The sequence below is a fragment of the Melanostigma gelatinosum genome, assembly GCF_949748355.1.
Source record: "Melanostigma gelatinosum genome assembly, chromosome: 18".
NCBI classification, from domain to species: domain Eukaryota; kingdom Metazoa; phylum Chordata; class Actinopteri; order Perciformes; family Zoarcidae; genus Melanostigma; species Melanostigma gelatinosum.
In genome coordinates, this window is record NC_136651.1 from 10,970,938 (window position 1) to 10,997,998 (window position 27,061).

General features: G+C 41.2%; 3 protein-coding genes across 5 annotated transcripts in view; 1 reads left to right on the top strand and 2 right to left on the bottom strand.

The window, feature by feature from the left end:
* Positions 1–281: 281 nt before the first annotated feature.
* LOC306791961 (AP-4 complex accessory subunit RUSC2) lies at positions 282–6,738 on the bottom strand (the record flags this gene model as incomplete). The annotated part of the gene is made up of 9 exons (XM_079288893.1): positions 282–390; positions 536–1,199; positions 1,804–1,850; positions 1,958–2,063; positions 2,195–2,369; positions 2,518–2,594; positions 3,684–4,697; positions 4,805–5,084; positions 5,395–6,738. The coding sequence occupies 9 exons, from the start codon at positions 6,736–6,738 to the stop codon at positions 282–284; spliced, it is 3,816 nt and encodes a 1,271-aa protein (XP_079145019.1).
* A 7,352-nt stretch (positions 6,739–14,090) lies between these two features.
* scarb2c (scavenger receptor class B, member 2c) lies at positions 14,091–22,860 on the bottom strand. Of its 2 annotated transcripts, XM_079289756.1 has the most exons (13): positions 22,604–22,860; positions 21,722–21,879; positions 20,395–20,539; positions 19,538–19,729; positions 19,314–19,405; positions 18,536–18,655; positions 17,937–18,115; positions 17,649–17,767; positions 16,781–16,854; positions 16,260–16,311; positions 15,974–16,126; positions 15,381–15,432; positions 14,091–15,226 (listed from the first exon to the last, which is right to left on the bottom strand). In XM_079289756.1, exons 1-12 carry the CDS (start codon positions 22,724–22,726, stop codon positions 15,394–15,396), a joined length of 1,446 nt encoding a protein of 481 aa, XP_079145882.1. In that variant the 5' UTR covers positions 22,727–22,860; the 3' UTR covers positions 14,091–15,226; positions 15,381–15,393. The 2 variants fall into 2 exon arrangements, with proteins under 2 accessions (XP_079145882.1, XP_079145881.1); XM_079289755.1 differs by having other exon boundaries at positions 14,091–15,432.
* A 1,412-nt stretch (positions 22,861–24,272) lies between these two features.
* Positions 24,273–27,061, top strand: part of rai14 (retinoic acid induced 14) — a 41,927-nt gene continuing 39,138 nt past the window's right edge. For both annotated transcript variants that reach the window (XM_079289675.1, XM_079289676.1), the window contains exons 1-2: positions 24,273–24,479; positions 25,935–26,008. In XM_079289675.1, coding sequence (XP_079145801.1) covers positions 25,973–26,008 — 36 coding nt within the window. In that variant the 5' untranslated portion in view covers positions 24,273–24,479; positions 25,935–25,972. The remainder of the gene's footprint in view (positions 24,480–25,934; positions 26,009–27,061) is intronic.

Genomic DNA, 27,061 nt, shown 5'->3' on the forward strand with positions numbered 1-27,061 from the left:
ATGACACACACACACACACGTACATGGTGAAAACAATACCAGCCACATACTGTTTCAGCTGGTAACTAGCTGCTACTAAGAGCTTAGAAAGGACACACATACTTGAATAAGTGGTGCGACAAAAAGCTTGATGAATAAGGGCCATTGCCAAAGCTTGTTATGCGATGTGCTTTCTGATCAGTTCAGCACTGTGTATGTGTTATCATGCAGTTACAGTAAAACCTTTTGTTACTGCAGTAAATAGGCTCCACTCTGTCCTCCACCCACAGAGGGTTTGGTTTTCAGCAGTCCTTGTTCGTCTGAGCTCCTAGCGTCATTGACCTGATGGATTGAGCCAACAGTCCAAGCTGTGATCTGTCGAAATTCAGCCACTGTGATGGCCGCCTGTACCTATGAAGGCAATGATATAGAGGTATTGGTTATGCCAGTAACAGCCAAGATCGTAAATCAACCAAAGAACAGATTAAAGTTGTAAGAAAATCAAACCTCCAAATCAGAAGGCTACTTGCTGTCATTGCTCACTGCCGGTTCTTACCTTCTGGTTTGTGCTACACTCTGAGAAACCGTCTCTGTCCTGGTGGAAGTACCAGCTGCTCCAAACAGTCTGGCCCAGCGCAGCCCACCCTGACACAGACTCTCAGCCTGGAAACAAGTGGATGCAATCGGTGTCTCATTGTCTTTCTCTCCCGTCCTCTCCTCTTGCCTGCTGTCCATACTTATTTGAGACCAAGTATCTGCATAATTCTGGCTACAGTCCTCCCCTTCAACCACACCATCCATAAGGTAAGACTCCTTCGACCACCACTCTGGAATAGGAGCTAACAATGGACTCCTGTTGGTCCCTCCACAAGCCGGGCTGACGCAATTCTGAGAATGGAGAGACTCTTGATGATTCCGACTGGTCTGGTGTGAAATCTTAGTTTGCTGACTGCTGTCGCTGCTGTCTACCTTTTTGTCAGCTTGCAGTAGTGGCCAGCCGGTCACTAGGAGGGCTGAGCACGGCGGAGGCGGAGAAACTCCCTGCTCCTCAGAACACAGCTGTCTGTTATGTAACAGTCGGGGCTCTAGGAGCAAGTTGAGGTCAAAGGGCATCACAGAGAGCGGCTGCAGCAGAAGTAGCAGCTCCTGAAACAAGGGCTGACATTGACCCAGTGACATGGACAGGAACCCCCAAGAATGGTAGTATGTTGTCACCACTTCTGTGGAGACAGTAACAAATGTGAACACACAAAGATGCAATAATATGCAACAATAATCTGTTTTTGAGCTTAATACTAACATTGGCCTGCAATAATAATCTGTTACTGAGCTTAATACTAACATCGGCATGCTAACACGGTCGCAATGACAATGGGTTAAGATGTCTGGCAACAACAAGGATCGTATCTCAAAGTCCTCATTTTCCAGACCTTTTTAACCACATCTCACAGTGTTCCTCAGCAGAACACCTGACCTGCAATTGTTGACCACTGAGATAAGATTTTCTTTGTCAAATGAACAGGCTGGTGTTAAGCAGTTTTTGTTTATTGTGTTCATCATCTCAGTTTAGCATGTTCGCCTGCTAACATTTGCCAATTAGCACCAAACACAAAGTTCATCAACGAACGTATTGCACAAATGTGAATTCGACCTGATACAGGAGCTTACTGAAAAGTCAGGAGATCACCAAAGTTATATCAATTAATTCTATGGGGAACATAAATATTAGTAAAACAAAATCACGACAGTCCTTTCAATAGCTGATGAGATATTTGGACCATTTGACATGTTGCCATGCTGCTAGTATAATTACTGTGCGCTCACCTTTTAGACTCTGGAGGTGACTGAGCCAGAATTCCAAAGTTCTCAAGCTGAAAGACAGAACATAAACAACAGAAGATTAATGCTTGTATGTGCAGTAATTTCATCAACATTCTTTAGCGTTTTTAGTGTGCTCAATGGTAATTTCAGTACTCACTTAAGCAGGCCCATAATGAAGGCTCTCAGTCTCATGCAGGGGGTGGTGAGCTGGGGATATTGTCTGATTTTGCAGACCAGGCTGTGAAGGACCTTGGTGGATGGACCTGTTGCAGACAGTGACCAAAAATACTTGAGCACACAACAGACAGTGTATCACAAAGCTGCTCCACCGGTACATTAAGCCAGGATATTCATGACACTTCCTTTGAAACACGTTCACTCCAGTTACATTTACCGATCCGAGTAGAGACCTCCACCACGCTCCAGGAGTTGTTGCGTCGCTGCCCGATAACGAGATCCAGTTTGTGATCCCTGAGACCGTCCTCTAAAATATTCTGGATCGCCGGACACAAATGTTCCAGAACTAGACCGGCTATCGTGGGACTGCGAGAGCTGTTACCCAGATGCATCTGTGGCAGGAGGAAAGAAATATGATACAGTATATTTCCTGCTGACACAAGTGATTTGACTCCTGTCCTATAATGTAAGTAAGATCAGTAAGGTGCTTTTCCATTGTGATAGATCTTTGAAGCTGCTTTAGCTGTGCCAAATTCACACCTTTTCTTCAGGGTTTCTGCTGCTTCCAAAATGAGCCATGATCAAATCCACCGCCCTGCTCACAGACCTCAGCAAACCTAGAGACATTGGACGAGGTGAGAGGTTAGACAAGCTGAAGTAGTGATGAATGCTTCATACATTGTTTGGCCAGAAACAAAACATTGATATATTACTTTATAAATTACAAAACGTTACATTGGAAATACCCACCTTATTACATTTCAGTGTGTTATTTTCATCAAATAAGGGAATCTAACTAACCTGTTTCTAGTACAAATTAAATTGTTTCTTGAATTTTTAACTCTCGTGCAGCAATTTCCCTTGTTCTGTCTATCTTGTAATCTCAAGAAAATTCTTTAAACATGGTGATTTGTATTGTAGGCAGGCTGAAATAATTGTTCTGCACTGTCAGACGTTTTACTTCTTCAAAGAAAAATAACACTCAAAAATGAACTTCCTCAACAAGATTTTCACCTTCCTAACTGGGTCAGTGCATCGAAATACGAGAGATTCATTTCAGGGTTCATTATCATATTGCGGGAATGCAAATGTTAATGTGAACTGAAGATGAAAGAGTCGATTTCAGCAGCAGTCCTCATTGACTTGCTTTCCCCTGCCTGCCTTTCTTCATCTCATACTGGCTAGCCTCTGCAAATGCCATGGTAACTTCTCCATGCATTGATGCTGCACCACACTGATTGTTCACCACAATGTCTGCATCATTGATTACCCATCGCAAAAAAGGCCCACATCTATAGAATCAAAGTAGCACCAAGTGACTCATGTGGCACAACAAAATGGTTAGGTGTGTTCATAAATCTTTAGCAACTGCATCATTCTCCTCTCTCTCATCCTCTCTTGGAGCTTGCAGTCGCACACACATAGGCTACAGAGCTGAAGGCTCAGCCAATCCTGTGCAGGGAGAGTTAAAAATAGGTCATGTTTGAGAGGAATCCCCTCCAGGGTATTGAAGGCACTGCTACAGCACAGCCAGTTTTTATTGCTGCTCTTTACAGCTCATGACTGGATCGACAATCCAATCAAGGAGAAATCCAGTCATTGCTGTTACTAGGTCACTATTTTACTCCATTCAGATTTCAATGTATGGTATACAGTGTATTGAACATGTTTTGCACAAACTGATGTGAGTCATCCATTGGCCTCACCTCTCCTCTGAAGATGGCTGATTGACATGGACTCATAAGATGTATCGGGTGAGAGGCAGAACTCTGTGGGCGGCCTGTCACTCATGATCAGAGATTCACTGCATTGACTCTGACTCTGCTTCCCTTTGAGCCCGGCAGAGTCCTGGATTTGCAGTCCAGAAGCAGCCAAGGAAAGCAGGCAACTCAAAGAGGAGAGAGGAGCTACCGAGGAAAGGGCAGAGGTAAAGCTACCATGAAAAAAGCCAGAGTTAGGTGCAGGTGCAGCCCGGTACTGAGGGAACTTCTTTTCTGGTTGTACGGTGTTGGGAGGACACATGGATCCCTGCAGGTTTGGGTGATGGGCATCAGTGGTTAGGAGTAAAGTAGGTGGTGTATAACTATGAGAGAGTATTGGATCATTGGAGGTGTGGGTCTGGGACTGATAGGGACTTCTGGGCTCCGTTTTGGCATGGCTCTCCTCAGGAGTAAGGTCAATAAGGGTCTGGTAGGTGGGGATTTGAACTAGGTTTGTCTGATTTGGGGTTGAAAACAGATTATAAAAAGTATTTTGAGTTTTTCCTGAGTATGGGCTTGTTTTATCTTGAACCATTCTTGGCTTTGGGCTGCTGTGAGTTAGATCCAGGCAGTTTTTTGATGCACATGGACTTGGGCATCCTTGGCCTCTGCTGGACTGGCTCCATGTGCGTCGGTGGCTGGCTGAACACTCTGGACTCGGCGTGCAAGTGGAGCAGGTGTCAGAGCTCGAAGGAGCCTCCAGGAAGATGGGGCAGTGGTTGGCCATTAGGGATGACTGAAGGTTAGAAAAGCATTGACTTCTTTTGACCTGGGACTTGAAGCCTGGTTGGGAGCTACCAGACTTGCTGCTCTTCTGATTTATGTACTGCTCCAGAAGACAGCCCAAGTGCTGGGTCTGGGGTTTGCCTGCGGGGACTAGAACAAAGGGCTGGATGGGCAGCGAGGTCGGTCTCTGGGCCTTACTGTAGCGCACCACTGCATTTTCCAGTGAACATGCTCCTGAGATGGAGGTAGAGGATAAGAAAAATAGTGAGACCAGATGTTAGATTCACTTAATACCTAACCAAAATTATGATTGTTTTGAAACAAAACACTCTTTGACTTACCCTTCTCACTAGCATCTGTATCACAGTGCTCCTGGTGCTGATTCACAGATGGCTGTGCGGACGCAGCGCTTGTGCCTTGGCCTTTACTGCTATGTGGGCTACACTTGCTGGGACACAGTGAACAGGGTGTGGGGGAGCGGTTTTGGATGCTGTCTGTATGTTTCTTCTTGCAGAGGGTTTTCTCAGTGGAGGTGGTGGCAACTTGATAATCACAGGTCTGATACTGAGAGCAGTCAAACCCGGCGCTGCATTGGGCGGAGGAGAACCTCTTGTCCTTCTCCTGATGGTGGTACAGAAGAGAAAGAACTGCTTGTATATAAACAGCCAAATCACACATTTATTTTTACACAAGGTAATATAAGAAAAGATAAAATAAGAATCATTATAGAATATTTGATTCAATCGTGTTCTTTTTTTCAGTTAAACCCCTGTATCTACAAAACACTGCCTATTTACAGATTTAAAGTTTTTAATAAAAAATGAAATATCACCACATTTGGAGATACATGGTTGCCATTGAACAGTGGCAACTTTATTCTTGAAATAGTAAGCATACCCATATCATCTGGGCTGTTTTATTGTGACATTACCTTCTTGACTTCTTTGTCTTGTCCTTTTTTCTGATGATCAACAAAGAGGTGCTCAGAGGGAGGGAAGGGGCTACTTCTGCTCTGACCATCGGGGCAGCTGGTGAGGCTCGACCAGGCTGGACTGGGCGACTGGGAGGAGAGGTCACAAGTCACAAGCTTGTAGTACTTCTGGTTGGTCTCCATGGCCAGTGTGGCCTGGCTTTGGAGACAAGCGGCCAGGTCGGACACCTCCAGCGAGGAGAGACCCGGGGGCAGCGGCTCCAGGGAATAAAGATTGCAGTTAGAGTCGAGGCCCTGTGGAGACCAGCAGGAAGCAGGGGGCGTCATGTCAACCTCCTCTTTAGAGGAAGAGTTAACTGCCATGTCATCATGTTGGAGGTTCTCAACAGGAGTCTGAGGAACGGGTTGGAGGTTGAGGAACACAGATCCCTCCGATGACTGATTGGGGTGAACTGCAGGACTGCTAAGGTCATTAGGCGTGGCAGGGTTGTTGCTCCTGTTATAAATAGTGCAGAAGTTAACCAAGACGCCATCAGAGCTGTTGCAGGAAGAGTCGCTGACATACTCCGTGTGACTATTGGAAAACTCTGGGGAACATTTGTGTTGGCTGTGGATGCCGCAGGACATGTTATCCTTCAGTCTGTCTGAGTCCTGCTCTCCATAAGCCATCGATGTGATGCCAGGTCTGCTCACATGAAAGCACTGGCGTTCAGTCTGCAGAGAGTCCGGCACGCGAGGCTGGTTAGAGAGCCAATCTTGGTCACTCTCCAGACCCAACACGGTCCCTTCATTGCCCCATTCACTGTCCATGTTTCCATGGGACATTGTATGATTTCTGGCACCATTACTTCGAGGCCAGTTGGAATTCCCATGCAAGACAAAAGATGAGTCCTCGTGATACCTGTGTAGGTTATCTCCATCACTATCTTCATCTTCCTCATCCTCATCTAGCTCTGCATTGGCGAGGAATGAGTTGTGCGACCGCAGACTGTCCCTAGCTCCAGAGATTTCCTTCTTCAGATGGGAACTCGACTCTTCCGGCGATGAGTTGGAGTCGTACTTCCCGCTGCTGTCACTGCCGCCCTCCTCCTCCGCTCGGTCCTCATTGAGACTACCGTAGCTGCTGGAAAAATGTCTTCGGCCACCGGCGAAGGAATGCTCTTGGTTGTGCGAGTCTCGCTCCGGGAGGGACACGGCTCGGGTCAGGCCTACTGAGCACAGCCGGCCGGGTCTCTTGGCCGAACTGCACAGGGCTTGGACATTAAGTTGCCAAGTGGGAAGCTGAACCACAGGGAAGTGGCACGCTATCAGGGTGTCTCCTGAGAGACTGGATGCTGCAATCATACTGCTGGATCAGGCTGAACCATGGAAACTGTCTCCATCCTAAAATTAAATCCTGAAAGAAATAAAATAGAATAGCAGCTCTTATAAGAATAATTGGCTTTTAATGTGTTATCAGTGGTACAGAAACATATTCATAACTATGCAAGGGGAAGCGTACAAGACTACAATGTGTGAACACACAAAATACATGAAACAATCAATTACTACCACTGTAACACAGTAGTAATTGAAAAATGCATTGAACACGAGATTATCCGAATGAGAATTAAAAAATGCATGAAATAAGTATTTGGCTCCGCAACACGTTTCCTTTTTAGACAACATGAGCTCTTCATGGAATCATACAGTTCAACAGAGAAGTATTAGACTTTATGTTGAGCATGTCTGTTGCATCTATACATTAAATATTAATCATAATTATTAGCAATTCTGTATGGAAAGACAGTTAAGACTTCTCTAAGGTCTGGCCATAAGAGCAGAGACACCATTATGGATCATCTGAATTTTAGAGGAAATGTTTTCAGTTTCGCACAGTTGGACCATGGAGACACGGTTTAATGTTGCATGTGAATGTAATCAGGATACATTGGTATGTTTATTAGTGGTGTCTACATATAAAGCGTTTATGTTTATCTCCCTCTGGGTCTGGTTCTTGATTCTTGGACTCAATGACCCTCCTAGCTGTAATGATGTGACAGACCTGACCTCATTTAATTCTGGAGTAAAAGCAACCCAAAAGAATAGAAAAAGATAGAAAACATGAAGTAAAACGGCAGGCTGGTGCTGTTAAGAGTCTGCTCCCTCACTTTATACCACTGGTCCTACAGTCAAAGTCCTACCGTGTTGTCTGCCTTTGGCCCTCAGCCCTGCAGCCTACCCTCCATAATTCAGTCAACCATTAACAAACCCCTCCTCCCGCTGCCTGGGCCAACCACAGTCTCTCACAGTTACTCAGCTGCTCTGTAACTAGGGCAGCTGCACTGCAGAGATGCTCGTCTGGCGCTGCTAAGATTAAATACACTTTCACGTCAGTTTAGTTAATTCAATGTGCTCCACTTCATACACATTGCTCCGGATTTTTCAGACCTACACATACGCAGCATAATGATCATCATCCCTTCATATAACACACATTATAAGGACTATTGTTAAGTAGAAAAAAATATAATTACAAAGCACATGAAACATTTAAACACTGATGACATTCGTTCTTGAAACAATCCTTTTAAGTTATCAGTAATAATTGATGTTGCTAGGATACACCCACACACCATTTGCTGATATCTGCCGTCAGCAGTGTTACTTAGTCTTGGTGCTATGTTGTGAATTTAAACATGTTCAGAAATTCAATATATTAGCTGCAACATCCACTGTCTTATGACATTGTTAGGGGCTTTATGAACAACATCCATACCATGGCAACAAATAGTAAACACATCAAAATATGCTCATAGGCAGAAATATCAGTCTGATCTATATAAAAAGTGGACGTGGTTTTGCTGTGGGACTTGGTGAACCTTTCTTCAGCAAAAAAGTAAGAAGGAATATGATAATTGTATATCCTGCATGTACACTGTAACTGTCTTACAACACCAGAGCCAGGCTTCTATTTTGGCAAACACATATATTTCATATATACTATTTCTAGTCTATCTAGTCTAGATATGATCTAATTACATTGCATTATTTTATATTTAAATGTGGTTATCCATTAAGTCATTTTTTTTTAAAACACACGCTGATTTTTACTTTCATCCAGGCCATCACAGGGCTGGAGGTCCCCTAACCAGCAGCTCTGTCCTCTGGGCACTGGAGCACGCTGAGATGGCTGCGATTAACTGAAGTATTTCACTGGAAATGTCTGTCAGGTCAAGTCAGCCATCTCACATGTGGGATGGGACTGTGTGGTTCTACGGAAGCAAAGAGTCTGAGGTCCACCGTTGTTGTGCTTGGAAATAGAATCGGATCGTGAGGTTGATTATTATCAGTAATGTCTCTCTGATAATAGGACATCATATATATATATACACAGCTCATATTAGTCTGTATTGATGTGAGGGAAAGTTTCAGTATGAACTCAATTACATGCAGTTAAACATGATCAGATGTGATGTTCGACCTACATCTACAGAGTAAAAACATACAGCGTATGGACAGAGAGAAGAGGAAGTTCACAGATGGGGAATGCACCACGGCAATGTACCTGTGTTTATGTATGTGTTGTTGTTTTATGATGAGAAGGACATATTCAAAGTGACTGAAGGACAACATGTTAGACAACAAGAGACGAATGCCGAAAGAACAACCCATCTTTCTCTCCTCCACACACGCTATCACACAAAGACAGACTTAACTCCTAAATAAAGTCGACAAAATATTAAAATCAGGACAAGACAGAAATTGACTTCAAGGCAAAGTATGCATGAAGACAAGCGCTCGTGCATTTGTGCCATCACCAGCAGATCTCCAAATATCTTTTAATATTGTCACCTACTTGATAACAGCATTCAATCAAAAGCGATCTCCATCCTCTTCCTCCATGTGTTTAGAATACGTTCGATCCAAAATTATGCAACCAAACAAATATTCTTCTTTTTTTAATCTCGCGAGTGCTCGACGCTCCTCTGACGTCAAAGATGCATAAGAAAGCTAATACCGTATAATCCGCTCTATTACCTGATATCCGTGATAAAAAAAAAAAATCCGTGGCTTACACCGGGAACGTATAACTATATTACAGCGTAATATGAAACCGGTCCGACATTGAGGTCCGCACGGAGACAGCAGACCCCACGTCGCCGCTTCAGCACCGCTCAGCTCATCGGAGACATGCCGTCACGGAGGCCTTAACCAATGAGGAGGGAGAAGCGTCTGCCACTCAAAGTATCCAAGACAAGAGTTCATGAATAACGACTGTAATTTATATTGTTTCAAACTAGTGATAGTACAGTGCCTGGAAAAATGTTTTAGTTTATAATGACGAGTCACTATGAGCTGTTGAATAATGCTTTTGACACATAGGACAGAAACACATTACATTTAATCATAGCAAATTAACATCATGTCCATTGTATTACATATCTCATTCTTACCTTTTCACCGTTTTGTTATCTAAAATTAGATAACCATCTACATCGAATAATGTAGCAAGAATAATTCATCTCAGTAACATATCATTTGAGCATGCTTGTAGAACTATTCTTGTGTGAATGTCTTACCAATAGAGCCATAAGGCGGGAAGTCACAGCGTGACCCCTAACAAAGCAATTACAGAATTTTAAACAATGAGTGTTGTGGTTTATTTTTATATAATACTACAGTTTGATGGTCGAATCGATAGGTGAAATCACAAAGGTGCAAAGGTGGCATGCATCTTGCTAAACCAACCTGCCTTAGCCTGCCCTCTAGTGGCGAACATGAGTAGTCAGAGTTAAGATATTGATGCAACTGTTTAAGGACGGTTGTGCAATATGTGTCAGATGCATAGGTTACAGTAGGGACATCCCGCTCAACCACTTTTTAAGGAGGCCATGTTGGAACCCTTCACTTCTAACAGTCTGAAAACTAACGTTTTTAAAAAAAGAAGAAGAAGAAATTGCTTGCACTAGGACCACGCGGAAACAGCTCCAACAGCTGCAACATCTGTATCTTGACAGATGTTGCAGCTGCTAACGTTAGCTGAGCTGTGGCTCTGGACAATTGTGATTATTGTCCAGAGTGATTATTCCGTGACAAAAAATGTTGTTTTACAAAGGCATCATTTTGCTGTAACCACAGACATGTAACTATGTGTATTTGCACGTGATGACTGTTGTTGTGGTTAGCCATTAGCTGAAACCTACTGAGGGGAAGATGTATACCATGATGAATTTGGTCAAGTCTGTCAACCAATCACAGGCTGACTGGGCATGTGCGCATATCAGTGCTGAGTTCAGAGGCCAATCACAATGCAACAATGTAACATACACCCCATCCTAGTGTCATGTTGATCTGTGCTGTTTGAGCAGCAACCGGAATAATGAATATCGTGAGTGTAATAAATATGCCGAGAAGAAATATTTCAAAAGCCAGAAGTCTTCTTCCCTGTTGTGTTATGTGTAATTTGGATAAATATCTGACATTCAATTCCCATTTTTGTTTTTCTGTTGTATTTTTGTTGATATAACACATTGAAGTGACATCACTGTCGCGTACATATTCTGATATCCCAGTTGAAATGTAAATAACGTGATAACATTTGGAATGTGTTTTGTATCTTATTGAAATGTATATTTAGTTATCATACTTCTTATCTGATAAGTTGTAGAATTAGAGTATGGAACTGAAATTAACTTTGTATTTTTGATTTGTCTCCAAAAGTATAAAAGCCATAAAAATAATTTGTTTACATACAAAATACATTTACTCTTCCCTTTCTATATTTTGCTTTATTGCACCTTTATGTTTTTTCCGAAGAGTTTCTCGTCAATGTGATGGGCTGAACTGTACCAACATAACATTATATATTACCGAGTAAAAGTAACTTTCTTTCAAATAGATGTCTGAAATTTCCGCCAATGACAACTTTTGATATTCATGTTGCTTTGAGGAGTAGGACAGATATCAGGGCACTATTACTGCAAATTGGAACTGAATCCAGGCATCACCACCTTGTGGCACATGGCCATGGATGAAAAAATACAAGAATGTTTTTTATTTCAATAAAAGAAAAATCCCGGTCTTTTTTTTTTTCTTTTTTTTTACCAACCAACATCAAAGTTTTCATCTTCTTCCATTGCATTAACAGAGTAGAAGGAAGTGTGAGGAATATTTTAATTTTTTCTGAGCTTGTTGACAAAAGAAATGTGGGCAACACAAAGTATATTTGAATATCTACATTGTTTACAATATGTACAAATAAATATATGATAATAACATGAACCAATAAACTCAGAGCATCTCACAAACTTTGCATGAATATTTATATTTTCATATTAAAACACTAAATACAGTCTGGTGTCCTGAAAGTGTTTTACATTCAAATTATAAAAATCTATTTATCTAAATGCAGCATTTACAGATTTGTTTTGCTGCAGAACAAGAACAGATTACTTTAACTGAATGCACAATTCAGTCCATTTAAGTGCTGACAAGTGTTGAATTCAATTTGAGACAGGTCACTTTGATCCATACTGTAGATTAATGTTTTGTCATCCTGATGGCATTTTGTTTGTGTATCCTGTTCAGGTGGAGTTCCAGAAGGAGCACACATGTCTCCTGTAAAGATAAGGAGAAACTTTATTGCCGTGTCATTACTTTCTGACTTTGTCCACGCCATGCAAAATACACGTGGACAAAACGTCACACACTACACAAACACAGTACAGAGATATTATTGCACAGAGTCTTTGAAAACCACGCAGAGGAAATTTATGTCTATTTAATATCATGGGGTGCCATTCAAAAAGCAACATATCTTGTTTTACACTAATGATGAAACATTTGTAAAAATACAGAAATGAATATAAAAAGCCCCTGCAGTAATCAATTAAAATTCTTTTATCTTTGAATGTAGGCTGGAAATGTTTCCTAAATGTGTGAAATGTCAGCTTACGTAGGTTTCAACATGTCTGAGAAGCTCAGCTGTTACCTGCAGTAGTTTGTGGCACACTCTAGCTGATCCCTGCAGCTGGCCCCCACAGGCTTCATGCTGTTCCAGCGCCACAGCAGTGATCGCTTGGTCCGCTGGATCAAACCACTCCATTCTGCAGGAACTGGCAAGGAATCGACCTGTTGAGGCAAATACAAGATTCCCTTAAGAACGGTGATCACGCTCAAGATGTATGGTGATAAAAAAAACAAATTCCAACAAAAATCAAATGATGTTATGTTCTCTGTCAGCACAAACAAGACAAAGCTAACTCTCAGGACATTTACAGGGACGGAAGGCTGATTAACTCACCTGAATGACACAGATCAGAGTCAGAAAAACTGATAGAACGATGATTTTTTCCTGAAGAGTCTTCATGTTTGCAGATCGAGTTCAAGAGAGAAGCTGTTCTGTAGTGGAGCTGCTGCGTTGTCCCATCGCCACTTGTATTAAAGGCTTTAATTGGGTTGGGGAGGAGTTAGCGTTTCACAGATATGAAAGATTAATTCTCCAATTTGCTGCTTTAATGACTGAGGCTGAGGTTTGGCAGAGAAGCTGATCTTAAGTCAGAACCAACATTGCACACTGGTACTTATCAGTTTTATGATGGCAGCCGAAGTCAGAGTTTATCTGCAGGGGGTTAAAGTACACTTTAACCCTGTAATTGATTCCACGTCGGAGGTATAACTGAAACCTTAACATGTATCATGGACTGTAGAAATGGATCCATCCACCAATTTACATCACCCCCGCAGTCTCCAATTCATCCGAGCTGCATGGTTTTGGATTATGGGAGAAAAGTGAAGGAAATCTTTGTGAACACAGAGAGAACATGAGGATTCCACATAATGTGACTGCTTACCACTAATCTTAGAGATGCAACCTCTTGTGGGCTGACAGTCCTCAGTTGGTTTGGAACCTGAGAATGGCTGAGATATTTTGGGAGATGAAAGTGAGCAAAGTTTGCCAAAATAAGTTAAATGTTTTGAATGCGATGCTGTAAAAGAGCGAACATCCTGAAAGCAAATATGCTTATTTGCTATCTTGCCAAGACTGATACCAGACAGGTAGCTGAGCTCAGCCTAAAGACTTCCTCTGTCCAAAGTGAAAAAATACACCGACCCCAATGTCTAAAGCTCGCTAATTAACGTGATATTTCTATGAAAACACAAATTGTTATTTTATGTGGAGTTACTGCTGGAAATATGTCTTGGCGTGGAGTGAGTAAGAGTTGAGCCCGCTCCTCAGCATAACACAAATCATACATTATAAAGAATGATGACCAACCAGTCGGCGGTAGACTTGCATTGTGGGTAATGTACGCGCCAGGTGGTGACATGGAAGGAGAATTCATGGAATGAAAAAGTAAAATGAGTGTGTGCAACGCTAAATTGTTGGAGTAGGCTCTAATAATTTCACAGAGGGACATTTTATGGTAATTGAGTTTAAAACACTACCTCCCTTAAAAAGTGTGAACAAAAAGTCATTATTTACAGCAGGCTAATAGATGTATGACTGTACAACTGTTAGTTATAATGATTCATCTGTTGACACACACCTATGTGTGTGTGTCAGTTTTGTCAGACCAGCCCCTGAAGTTACTCATAAGGGGATTCATGCTTTACTGGTGGACTTTATACAAACTATTCAACCCTTTATCAAAACATTTTGCAATTTGCGAAGGAGGAAATACAAAACACACCCTCAGAGAATGTGAAGCACACCAAGTTTATTAAAGTTGTAGCAAGTGGCAAGACAATGTGCACATTGTTATATGTGACCTATTGAGAGTACGTAAACAGTAGTTACATATTGATTTTACTATGTAGGAGTAGTATTGTAAACAATAATCTCTGTTGCACATTAACAAAGACAACACAAGGCGACCTGTCAGTGATGTGTGTGAAATAGTGGTTTGTAGTCACACTCTATGTAGTTCTGGACAGCACACTCTATTTCATTTTAATCTAGCAATCATCAGCAATGATGGGAATTATTGTATTATTAATACAATAATCTGATACGAGGCTGTTAAGCAGTGCAGCATTTAACCATACAAATCACGGACAATTCCTCGTGGTTAAAAGGAAAAACAACATTTTCTGTTTGTCAACACATTTGTCAGTATAGTGTCACTAACATGAGACTGTTCATATGTGGATTTCAGGATAATATTAATAGAAAAACTCACACACTTATGGCAAAGTATTGGAATTAGGGAAAAGAAGATATCGTACAGTGCACCAAATAAAACCATTCTCTTTATACTGATATTGTTTAATACTTTTGGATGTGATTCCATATTATGCCATTTATATGTTGTGGATTACTGGATTTCCACTGAAGATAACAAGAGTGTACGTGAGTGCAGTATAGATTAATGACATCAGCAATAAATCATTATGCAGTTGTTTTGCACAGCTTACACTTTGCTTGTGTTTTGCAAACAATACAAAAATGTGAAATGTTGACGTGAAAAAGGAAAGGATATTTCCCTTGCATTAAACAGATGTATACACTTTCTCCTTATTGATGCATCAACAATCTCACCAGACCATCCTAAAAACTGATTACTGGCCCATTTAAAAAAAACACGCTGAAAATATTCCTTCGTCACTATTTCAGTTCTATAGCCATTCATCGTGTCTCACACACACACACACACACACACACCCACACACACACGCAGATTTAATCTACTCAATTCACATTTCAATCCAAAATCCAAGAAATTATAAAATAAATATATTTAAGATTTCATTTTAAAAAGGGGGTATTTTCACGATCATTACAACTGGATTGTAAGGAAAACATGAACCCCATCGCTGTAACAAACCTTCACTTTGTTTCCTAAAACCGCTGGATTAAAAAAAAACAGATTAAAAATGTGGAATTGTGAATTATAATGGGAGCTATTACGTGGACGTGGGGGTTAATGGCAAAAATGGCCGATCCACTGAACCCATGAAATGTGAAATTCTACTGCAAATATGGCAACCCTCCTTCTTCTTACATACTGCTGACTACTATGACGAGAGCAGGGGCTGTCGCTCTGCTGCAGTGCTCTGAAAAATGAAACCAGACACAAACATGTTCATTTAGGAGATTGTGGAAAAACATATATATTAATTAACATACTGTACATACACAGATATCTAACATATTTAATGTACAATAATACATATGTAACATTGACCATTTGCACTATAACATGATCTAATTATAATTTAAAGAAATGTTTTACATTTTTCATGCTTTTTTTTTTCTACATGCCCACTAGAGTTAAAATGATTATTTAACTGAATCGATCAATCATCAGAATATCAATAGTTAATTAACAACAATTCTGAAAACGGGCTTATCTTTACGGTACTCTAATCGAGCAGAAGCAAATCGTTTTCCTATGTTTTATATATTTAAACTTCAATATCTTTGGGTTTTGTACTGTTAGTCAAGACAAAGCAATTTGTTTTGACATTCCATGGACTAAAGAATGAATCTGTCCAACAGACACATAACCAACAGATTGATCGATAATGAAAGTAACTGTTAGTTTGCAGCTCTAACGACCTCACAAACCCATCCATGTCGATCTGAAACACTCACCACGGGGACCTTCTGACGACACATCAGGAACATGAAGACTCCTCCCAGAACGATGCCGAGACCGATGAACATGAAGGGAATGTTCACCACGACGTTCTGCTCCACAAGAATCTTCTGCAGCTTCAGGGCCGACGCGTCGTCGATGACGACGCTCTAAGAAGATCATCGGAGGGTGAGAGTAGAGGTTCAGCACGAGGGCCAGTGGTAGATACACATACTGTACTTTGATATTCTGCCATTTCATGGATATCATTTATGACTGAATGACAAACTGGTGTGTTTGTACCTCATTGAGATAAACCACAGGAAAAGTCACTGTCCCCACATTTCCTGTTTGCCTGAAAGAAAAAGAAAAGGATTGTATCACAATGTTTTACCCACTATCATCATTTTGCATGCATTAATAATCAGAAAAATGATTAAATGTATAAATGGCAAAGAGACATTCAGACAACTGTTAACGTCCTCCAACAACTACATTTCTGGCCATGCTGTTCACGTGAAGCTTACGTTTTAACTTGTCTGCATACAGTTTGACAACATGTTCATCGGTTACGTCAGATCTCAAGATTATATCGAGATTGTTTGCTCCTTCGGATGCCAAGTATACGAACAACAAGTGGGCCACGACTGTCCAAAAGTCCACTCGTATGGGTGATGGTGGCTTGATTGCTTTACAGTCACCTCGTTGGCAACCCTTCCTAGACTAAAACAGTTTCATTTAAGCCAACATGCCGACAGTGGGCTTGATGCCAACAGGTGCAGTAACAAGAGACGGGAAGGGAATGAAAGGAATGAGCCCAGTACCTGAAGGTGGGGATCTTCTCGACAAACACGTTGATCTGGAGCCGCTTTGCTGCCTGTAAGATGATTCCTGTAAGCTGCAAAAACAGAATGAAACTTTGTTTGAGGGAAAAACTAAACAGCACTGATCTGTGTGCAGATCTAGACACTGTGACGTATGAACATTTATGCCTCATTAGAGCACATTTTGCACCAATACCACATGTTCCCAAGACAGTGTGTTATTGTTACAGCAAGAGTTAATCACTATGACCAATTTATTAACCATAAAAAACCCATTGTTTGACAGTATACTCATCTTTCATTGTTTTCATCTTGGATTGTATTTCAAAAACACTGTAAGACAACATATAAATGTTGCACTACGGTATGTGACGCATCACATTATACGGCTCTGTATTTCTTAACTCAAACATACTACATCATGATGGCAGTTTATATATCTGCAGGGTTGCTCTTCAACGAGTAACCTCACTTCCATAGATTCAAAGGATTCAGTCTGCTTCTCTATATCGTGTATTTATCGCAGGCTCAATCAAATTATTACAGTATTACGCATGATAAGAGCTGTTGGAGCTTATCTCTGGTGACAGCTCCGTTCCATGTCTGCTTTAATCTTTAACTACTGTTTACGCTGCTTCTTAAGGTCACCGTGGGCTCGCAGGCACAAAGCTGAGCTAGTTCCCCATCTAGTGGGAAACATGAATGTCACTGTCTTTGAAAGTTTGAGCTGCACGTTTTCATATCAGATTCTCCATGGAACGTGACGGCGTAAAGTAAAGAAAGGCTCAAAACAAGGTGTCCACAAATTACATCACATAAAAATAGTTTTATACGTCGTGAAACATTGAACATCTGTTGAAAGTCCTACCGGATTGATATCAATCGCAGTCTGATGCTCCTCCTTCTGAGGCCTCATGCCGAATACACCCTGAATATACATCTCATCTGCCTGGTAGAAGTGCGGTGAAGACATTATGATGGGAGCTCCTGAACACACAAAAGATTCAGTTAGAACACCATTGTGAAGGATGCTGAGCAGAGCCCATTCAGCAAAACGACGTGATGATACAGCGTTCCAAAGAACAGGTCCCTGAGTGACACAACGAAAGGTTCTTCTGGCTTTCCATACAGAACAGCTGCTTCATGCACTTCCTACCTTGTTTACATGGGCTGACATTCAGCACGCCAGTGCCCAGGCAATTGTCAGCGGGGACACAGAAGCCTGCGTTGGCCGGGTTCACGGTCTTATTGGCGAAAACCTCGCTCGGGGGACTGAAGCGATACCCGGGGATCCCCTTTACCGTCACGTCCTCCTCATACAGAGTGTACATAGACCTTGCAGACAGAGACAGATGCTGGTTAATCTTTGCAGGCACAAATAACTTCTGTAAGGCTGGAAGTGCAACAAAGGCATTACACAAGCCAACTCAAGCCAGGCCGATAAGACCAGAAAAAGAATAAGCAGAAAATCACATCTACCGGTAATTTAAATCTTTTATATCGTACCGAAAGCTGAGTAAGTCAGCTGTGGTCATAGGTAACCAAACTAAATGAAAGCTGCAAGCAGCAATGAACGGGCCCTCGTCGGAGAGAATTTCTGTGACCATCGGACTGCGTGGAGTGTGACGCTGGGAAATTTCGTACTGCAAATATTCCACCAGGACCCATAAAATATCAAATTTATCACCAATCCTGATGTGCATGCTAACTTTGGGGAGTTTCGGGATATGATCATCTAGCAGCCAGTCGACTCACCTGCACAGGTCAGAGGCGAACATGTAGAGCGTCTCATTCTTGGTGATGACTGGATGGAAAGAGGCTCCATTGGTTCCATTGATCATATTGCACTCATCAGATGTCCACCAACTCATCGTGCTGCACGCATACACACAAAAAACAATATTACGCTTTGTATCATTTTGTGAAAAAATAGATTTAAAACCCAGGAGTTTCAGGCATTAATAACGCCCAGCACTCAACCATTTCACTGTGTGTCCTTTGTCCGCTTGATTGAAGGACTACGAACCAAATTGTTAGAAAAGTTTTTCAAATATTTTAAACAGATGATAAACGCTTTGTCTTAAACTGACAGATAAGAGAGTGGCATTGATCATGTCATCCAAATCTTTGCAAGAGAGCAAATAAGTGTCATTACGACTATTAAAGCGAGCAAGTCCAGTATGGAGGATCATTGTTGTACCTCACTGATAGACACAACAGAAGAGGCTGAAACAATTAAGTTTTAAAAGAAAGACAAAAGCGTAAAAGAGAGGATTAACATTGGTGGAGCTTTTTGAACTCATTAACTCTGATGAAAGACACACATGGACTGTGATATGACAATGGCAGGAAAAACCCCTTAATGATATCAAACAAGCATTGATCACATGCCTTTGTGGTGCTGATACAATCGCTCATCCATTGAAACGCGGAGTCAATGTTTCGCACTGATTGGCTTTACAGAGCCAGAGATAATTCTCATTCATTCACTCTGTCATTTATGTTGCTGTTTTGTGAGTGGAGAGACAATTACCTTTCACCGTTCCACGTATCCACTCTGGCAAAGTCCTTGTAGTTTTGCTGACCGGTGAAGAAGACGTATTCACCATCGTTGGAAGCATTGCTCTGTACGGGGGGGGGGGGGGGGGGAATGAACAGCTGTTCAACAAACTCACATGCAGGGAACGTGAAGTTTTATTCTAAGTCTTGATCGTCAAACACTCCAGTCAATGATGTATACATATGCTTAAATAAAACCTTATAGAAGAGTCCGAAAACATCATCCAGGTCAGGTTGTAGAGTTTTGAGAGTTCTGAGCAGGTCGTCTTCATATCCCCACAGTAGCTCTCCCACTGTGTGGGTGGTGAACAGGCCTACACCGGTGCCCGACATGTAGGAGGATATAATATTGGCGATGATCGTATGGTCCTTGTATTTCTCCATCACAGTCTACCAGGAAAAAGACAGGGAAGACAACCTTGTTGTGTAAAAAGCTAAATTGCATAAGTCCCATGAAGACGACTATGTAATGGAATAAATCATTTACTGAAATAAAATGTTTTTAATCTTTACGAGAGTTCACAATGAATCATTCACGATATTTTTGTAACCGTAAAAGGAAAATCACATCTAATAAAGCAAAAATAAATGTTAAAGCTGGAAGGAACAGAATAAGTTCTTATTATAAATCTTATGAATTATAAACATCATAAACATAATAACAGTTTTGAACAATAATTTTATTTTTTTTGTGGCTGCCAAAATAATCCCGTAAGATGTTGGGCCTTAGTCAGTGATTTATTGTATATTATGCAATAAATAGCTTTAAACTGTGACTGTGTTGTTACTCCACTGCGTAGAGTATTTATTATTTGTTTCAAAAGTAATGTTACTCCTTTTAGTAACATGGAAGACATATTTATCTATTGATCTTTCGTATCTGACCTTAAAATATTATGAAATACTAAATACTCACGAAATATGAATAAAACACAACTTCCTTGTTTGTGTGTTGCTGCCAATAAAATAAATAAAACTAGAAAACAATACTACTGTGACACAATAATAAAATATTATCAAACAACTCCAGTAGTTCATCGATTCCTGTGGCTCACCACTGCGGGGATGTTGACCGTCCTGATGAGTTCACTCTCCGGACCTCGGGACATGTTACGCTGAAATATGTAGGTCTTCATGTTGACAGCGGCGACTTTAGTGCCGTTATCCTGGAAGTCCACTTGCTCCATGGGCCGGTACTCTCTGTGCAGGGAAATATAACAACTGGGTTAATGCTTTACAGCGCTGCAGCCAAATATATTCAGAAATAGAAATAAAAACCTTACATAGTTGGCCAAGAATCTCACATTTACTAAACATGCAGAATCTGCATCTCAGACTGCAGAGAAATGACTATTGTTAAATAATTATAAAGGTCAGCATTGAAAATCATATTTAAATGTTACTTAAATGTAGCATAATGCAGAAAGACGGGGTTTCATTTGAAGTCATTTCCTTTCTTGACTTAATTCTAAAGGTGTGTAAAACGATCACAGGGTTATTTTGGGTAATGGACGGGCAAATAATAGTTAAATGATGTTAAAGAATTGCCTTTTGGCACAGTAAGATGGTTTTTGGCAGAAAAGAAGGAAAGGAAATTATATATATCTCGGTGATGCAACTCTTATTTCTCAGCTGGACAACTTGACATCTGTACTGTGCTACTGTGTCTGTCCGTGACGAGAGGCGAACGAGCTGCCTCAAGCTAGCCACAGACGAGGCTGCACAAATATCTTTCTGCTTCTGTCGCCACCATTTCTGACGACAATGGCAGAAGTTATATTTTGTCGCGTATTTACAGTACGGACTTTGTCTCACTGAAAGCACAAACTGTCGGAGTGAAAGGGAGGATTTCCCAAACGATGCACCGTAGTCAGTCACACCATTTATGCAAATCTAAAATTTACCATCGTAAAAAAAATCGTGGTGTAATTCATTCGACACCTTCAGGGTGTGGCCATCATTCATTCAAGTCAAGAATTGTTCAAATAGTTTGATGTTGAATGGTATTCAGGAAATGTTTGCTTTGCTTTGTAGACTTACTGTATATACTTACACTTTGTATTGTAGTATATAATGTGTTGCTAATGTATGTTTTGCCGTCATGTTCAACACTGCCGTGTATCTTTGGCTCCTTTCTTCTGTGTTCCAGTTAATCTCATCATCAGCTATTTGGCCCCTTTGTCCCTTGAAAGATGACAGACTTTGTTTCCATTGTATGATCTATAATCATCTGGTGAGTCGGTTTTGAAATGTTTTACTGAATTGACTTGGCTTCTGCAGTTTAACTATAGTCATGTATGATCGTTTAGAAGGAGGGATCTTGATTGCAACGGTGTTTGCATCCCCGTCCTTCAGTAGGCCTTTATCTTTTCCCTCACTCACCTGTAAGTGTATGGACCAATCTCCACCACAGCAGGCCTATCCCCATCCAGCACCTCCAGGGGGTTGGTCAGATTAAAGAAGTAAAACTGCATGTAAATAGGTGCCGGTGGATTCTCCCAGGCCTCAAACGCCTCCGTGCCATTCTTCAAAACGACTTCCTACGGAGGACAAAGCAGTGAGTTACTTTTACTGCGAGAAAGATGTGCAACTTCAGACAAATAGTTTCCTGCTGACTAAGCTGTCCTCACATCATATGACAAACGCAGCAGTGATGACATCACCATTTGGGCGATAGAGCATTTAATTCACATTTAATGCCAAAGAGGTGATGATACCACAAAGCAGGAATAGACTAACAACTTGCCATATATATATATATATATATATATATATATATATATATATATATATATATATATATATATATATATATATACACATACATACATACACACACATGGGTTAACGTCAGATTTGAATATGTAAAACATTATATTAATGATGTGAATGCTAGTGAAAATACAAAATAATCAGATCAGATACATTTTTAAGTTTAAACCATACTGTTATGATAATACAGGCTACCCCCCCACCACCACACCCCAAACAGCTACAGACAAAGGGTCAGCCTAGTTCATGGCTTAATATTCGTCTATTACAGTGTTGGCAGAAGCTACAACATGTCTTTTGAAATCGCATTCCTAAATGTAAGTCATAAGTACAACATTCAACTTCATAAGTCAGCTAAAGACCACGAGTTAAAGCTTTCCGACCACTACTCCCGTTATGAAACTCAGAGGCGAAATCGAAACTAAGCAGCCTGTGTTTGATGCTTGGCGATTATCTAACGTTATAAACAGTGATCCAGAATCAGTTGTTTACCTTTTCAACCACCAACTGTAGGAGACGTGGAAACACGTTAGACAATACCAAAGAAATCCCCGAGATGAGAAGAAGAACAGACACACCTCCGACGCTGTAGATGCAACAAGATTTCAGTAGCATGGTGACACAGCAGACTGATATCCACTGGCAGTAGCTCTCAGTGACTTCAGAAACTGCCTGTGTGTGGGACTCCTGTTTCTTGTTTTGATGGCCCAGCAGCCTTCTCGGTGGAGCAAAGGACACCACCTCCGCAATGAAATCCTTCCCTATCACCACTTCCGCTTTCTTCGACAGTCGACGGCTTCCTGGAGCACGCAGCCGTGACCAATGCACTTGGTGATTTTTTTTAGAAATGCCAATTTAACGCAAATTGTCTTTGAAAATGGTAAAATGAGACCGTGCATTAACATCCATAAGATGATAGACTCAATTGTTCCCCCTCCCACATTAGCGGGTTGTCGAAGGCCAACTGTGGGGAAAATATCTATCTTGCAGATAAATACTCTTTGTTTTTAATCGCATGACAATGACGTCTTTCAATAAATCTCAGTATTTTCTCGGTCATTTTGATACATGTAAACATGGATATATAAATGCCTGTGAAAATAGCCATTGTGTGTGGGGCTTGTGTGACACTTTTAACGTTCACTTTAGTATTATTCATAATACAGAACAACAATGTAGTAAATAGATTCTCCACTAGATGCCACTGTCCTGACATGTCTACTAAAACTTCATGCCACTGCAAACATTCTTTGTTGGTCTATAAACTGGAGTCATACCTGTTGAGTCAAAATTGTGAATAAAGGGGGCCACACCTTGGTTTAGCAGACTAACCTTAGAGCTAATTTTGTTTTCCTTTCTCTGATTATTTAGACATAAATATCAAAATTACATCATTTCAAATTACTGTTCATACTTATTTAGGAAATATATCCAGATAGGACAGCCCGAAAAGACCACCACAGACCGTGAATAAATGATATATACTGAAATAGACATTGGCTGTAAATCAAAACATTTGTACACTTGCTTTGAATATTTTTTGTTGATTATACCAGACACACAGACAGAAGGGATAGACCAGGTAGCATTATCCCGAACATCAACAGCACAACCATACAGCCCAGACACGTCCTTACCTGCTTTAATAAGTTGCATTGCACTGCTGTTGCGACATATCATCAAATCGACTTGTTTCTCAACCTTAGAGATGATGCACACAGATCTTACACGTAAAGACGAGTTCACACACTGTGTGTAGGCTACATAGCCGGTAAAAACAAAAGCTGAATCCTCTATGGATCCACAGGAGAGCTGCATTATGGGACATATATGATCCAACGTTTGGGAGCTTAATAAGTTTGATGTTAGTTGGTCATGGGAGTTCAGGGGTCTGGTTAACAATCTGAAACATATGCACTGTGGTGAATAAACAAAAAGTTATGTCAGCAAAAGAACAAGACGTGTTTTATTGCATTCACCTTCACTGTATTCTAGCTGTGTGAGCTGTGTGGGAAATACCTTCCCCCCTTAACCAGAACGTGAATGGGGCACAATGGAGAAAAGAAGGGTGCTCGTTCGCCGCGGTCACGAGAGCACTGGGTGACGTCACTTTCCTAAACCGGGCAACAGCTTTTTGAGTAGAGTCCCGAGCGAGCGCGAGACAGGCAGGAGTAAGTGAACAACTGTTAATGTATGCGGGCCGATCCGGGCCAGTGTGTCGGAGCGCACTGCTTTCTACTCCTTTATGCATCCTCCTGCTCGACAACAACGGCTCGTTAATCTCTCACCGGTTCCGTAGCTACTCTGTTTTGGGCACAAAACAGTTTTTTTGTTGTATGTGTCCAGCCCTCCTGCGACTCATAACTGGGTAAGTGTGTCCAGTGATTTCATATCATGTAAGTAACATTTACTTGTTGGTCGAACTGATGATCGTTTTTTTAAAAGCCTCGCAACTAAGTGATTTAAACGTAGTAAATGAAACGCGGAAAGCTCCTGTTACAAAGTGCCCAATCCGATTGTTTGTGCACAATGATGCACGTCGCGCGCATTTGATACTTTTTGTGCTAAACGAGTTGCAGCGTCATACCCATGTTTCTGCATGCAATCACATAACTTCCATTGTTTGAGGCGCAGTATGCAAATATGCGCAAGAAGCTACTTGATAAAATGTGCTGATGAAGTTGACTTAATTCGTGGTCCAGTAGAAAGTTTAACAATTGATTCAGTAGTTAACTTGAGTTTGTATTCTAACCGTGAGACAACACATTTGTTTGACATCTTGACTCGTTTGACATATAATACGTTCGCAATCCACCACCACTTCTTAATTGCTGTTTTCAGCCCATTAGCCATGAGTGGGCTGCTGGTATTTTACACAACATGAAGATTTGCATGCGGTAGGCAAAGGCATGTTAATCTCGTTGGCTTGAACGCTGCCACCGAGACGTGGCTGTCCTCGATGCACCCACCTACAACAAAACCAAAGAACACATCAGTGTCTGCCCATCTAAAGCCTCTTTGAAATCGGAATAACTCTTTCTAACGTCTGCTTTTTGTCTGCCAAAGACATTTTATAAATGCAGACCTTTTTTTGAATATTATTCCTTCAGGACCTACCTGCCAGCTTTCATTGCAAAGAGGCTGAAGTTGTTTGCATGGTTCTCTTTAGTTGAAATGCAAGCAGACACAGAGGGACCTGGAAATAATAATAATATAAATGAAGTGAGTGAGTAGACTAATCTTGCCTGGAATGCTATTTTGATATTTTGGGAGTAAATCACTGCCAAGTTCATTTCAGGCATGAAAAATTGGAAATTACTAGAGGCAGTTAAGGCGCAAAAACCAGACATCCCCAAGGGGTTTGTGGTGATGTAAAACATCCTTATAGGAAACAATACAGAGCCGCATATAATTTCCAACAACAGGTTTAAATTAGAATTGCATGTGTTACGCAAAGTCTATTCCCTGAAACTACCCATTGATGGCAAAGGAATCGTTGAATGTAAAAGTGCTTCAGATTCGTTACGGATCGAATACAGAGGGCTGTGACCATCACATTCATTATGAAAACTTTGTACACATTTGCTTTTGTCAGTGTCAAACTGTTGTGATTTATTAAGGCTGGAGACGACTGCCACGGTAAATCTCTGCTGCTGCGCTGCACATTTGCACCTCGTATTGAGTGTAACTTGTGTGGATATAGTGTCACATAAATCATGTAGTTTAGTCTTCCAGAAACACAAAAATCCCGTGTAAAATGGAGGTAAGCATCATTGAGGTTGAGTTTAAACATCTGCCTTTTTTTTTCTTTTCTTTTTCACAGCCTTGATTGAGCGTGTGACTGCATGGACCGGACTGAACATGAAGAGCCTCAAAGCAAAGTTTAGAAAAACCGATGTAAGTACTGTAACACTTGTTCATGCAACACATGTGTATGTCTGCATGGCTGAGTCAGTGTCTGTGTATTTATGCCTTGAGCAGTTGCAGATGATTTATGGCAGATTTCCTCAACCTTGGGTCAGCAGCACCCTTTACTGCTTGCTGATATTTTGTTATGAAAGAATAAATCAGCTGGAAAAAATAAAAGAAATCGATTTTAATCACAACGTTTGTGTAATCAATTTAGAGCTTCCTCCGGGCTCTTGTAAACAGAAAAAAAGTATGCCTTGCTCAATTAAACACGACAACTTGTCAGCTCTGATTGCAGGTGTCATGACAATTTTAGGACCTAAAAACGAGACCATGAGAAACCATGATCAATGGTGTCTGCGATACAACACAGACCGTTATACAGACGCGTTGAGTCATTCGGTGATCCACATGTGATGCAATCTTTCCTACAAAGACCACAAATATCCCGAGATACTTTGACTCTGCAATGCTCCAGATGAGGAGTTGATCCTGCGGACTATGAATCAGTCTTTAGGGAGGACTTTCTCAGTGTTGGTGCAGTCATTCATTCGCTCACAGTCTGAGATACTCTACGCTCACAGGAAGTGAGGCGTCTCCACAGCGTCTGACTCATCTGTTGTCACAGTGACCGTAATGACACAGAGCCAAACGCCAGACAGGAAAAAAGCTGGAGGGTTGGGGATGAATGGGATGCGTTTTATGGGATGAGGGAGTGTCAGAAGTAGAGAAGTTGTCGAACGGAGAGAAGAATGCCAACTGAATGAGATAGTTGGTTTATGTGGGCAGCTTCCATGCGATTAGGAGTGTGTGGCAGGGCAGGAGGGTGAGCTCTGTTGAGAGAGATGCCGTCCAACAGAGGAAGAATTAGGTGGAGTACATCCCTGCTTTTACTGAATTATAGCCACAATATACTGCAATGCATAACTAGTGCATGGATGTGTGGAGAGCAATACCTCTGCATTTGAAGAGGAACATTCAAATGTAGATTTAAAACTCTTTATAAGGAATACAGATGCAAGTGTCTGATTTAATATTTAA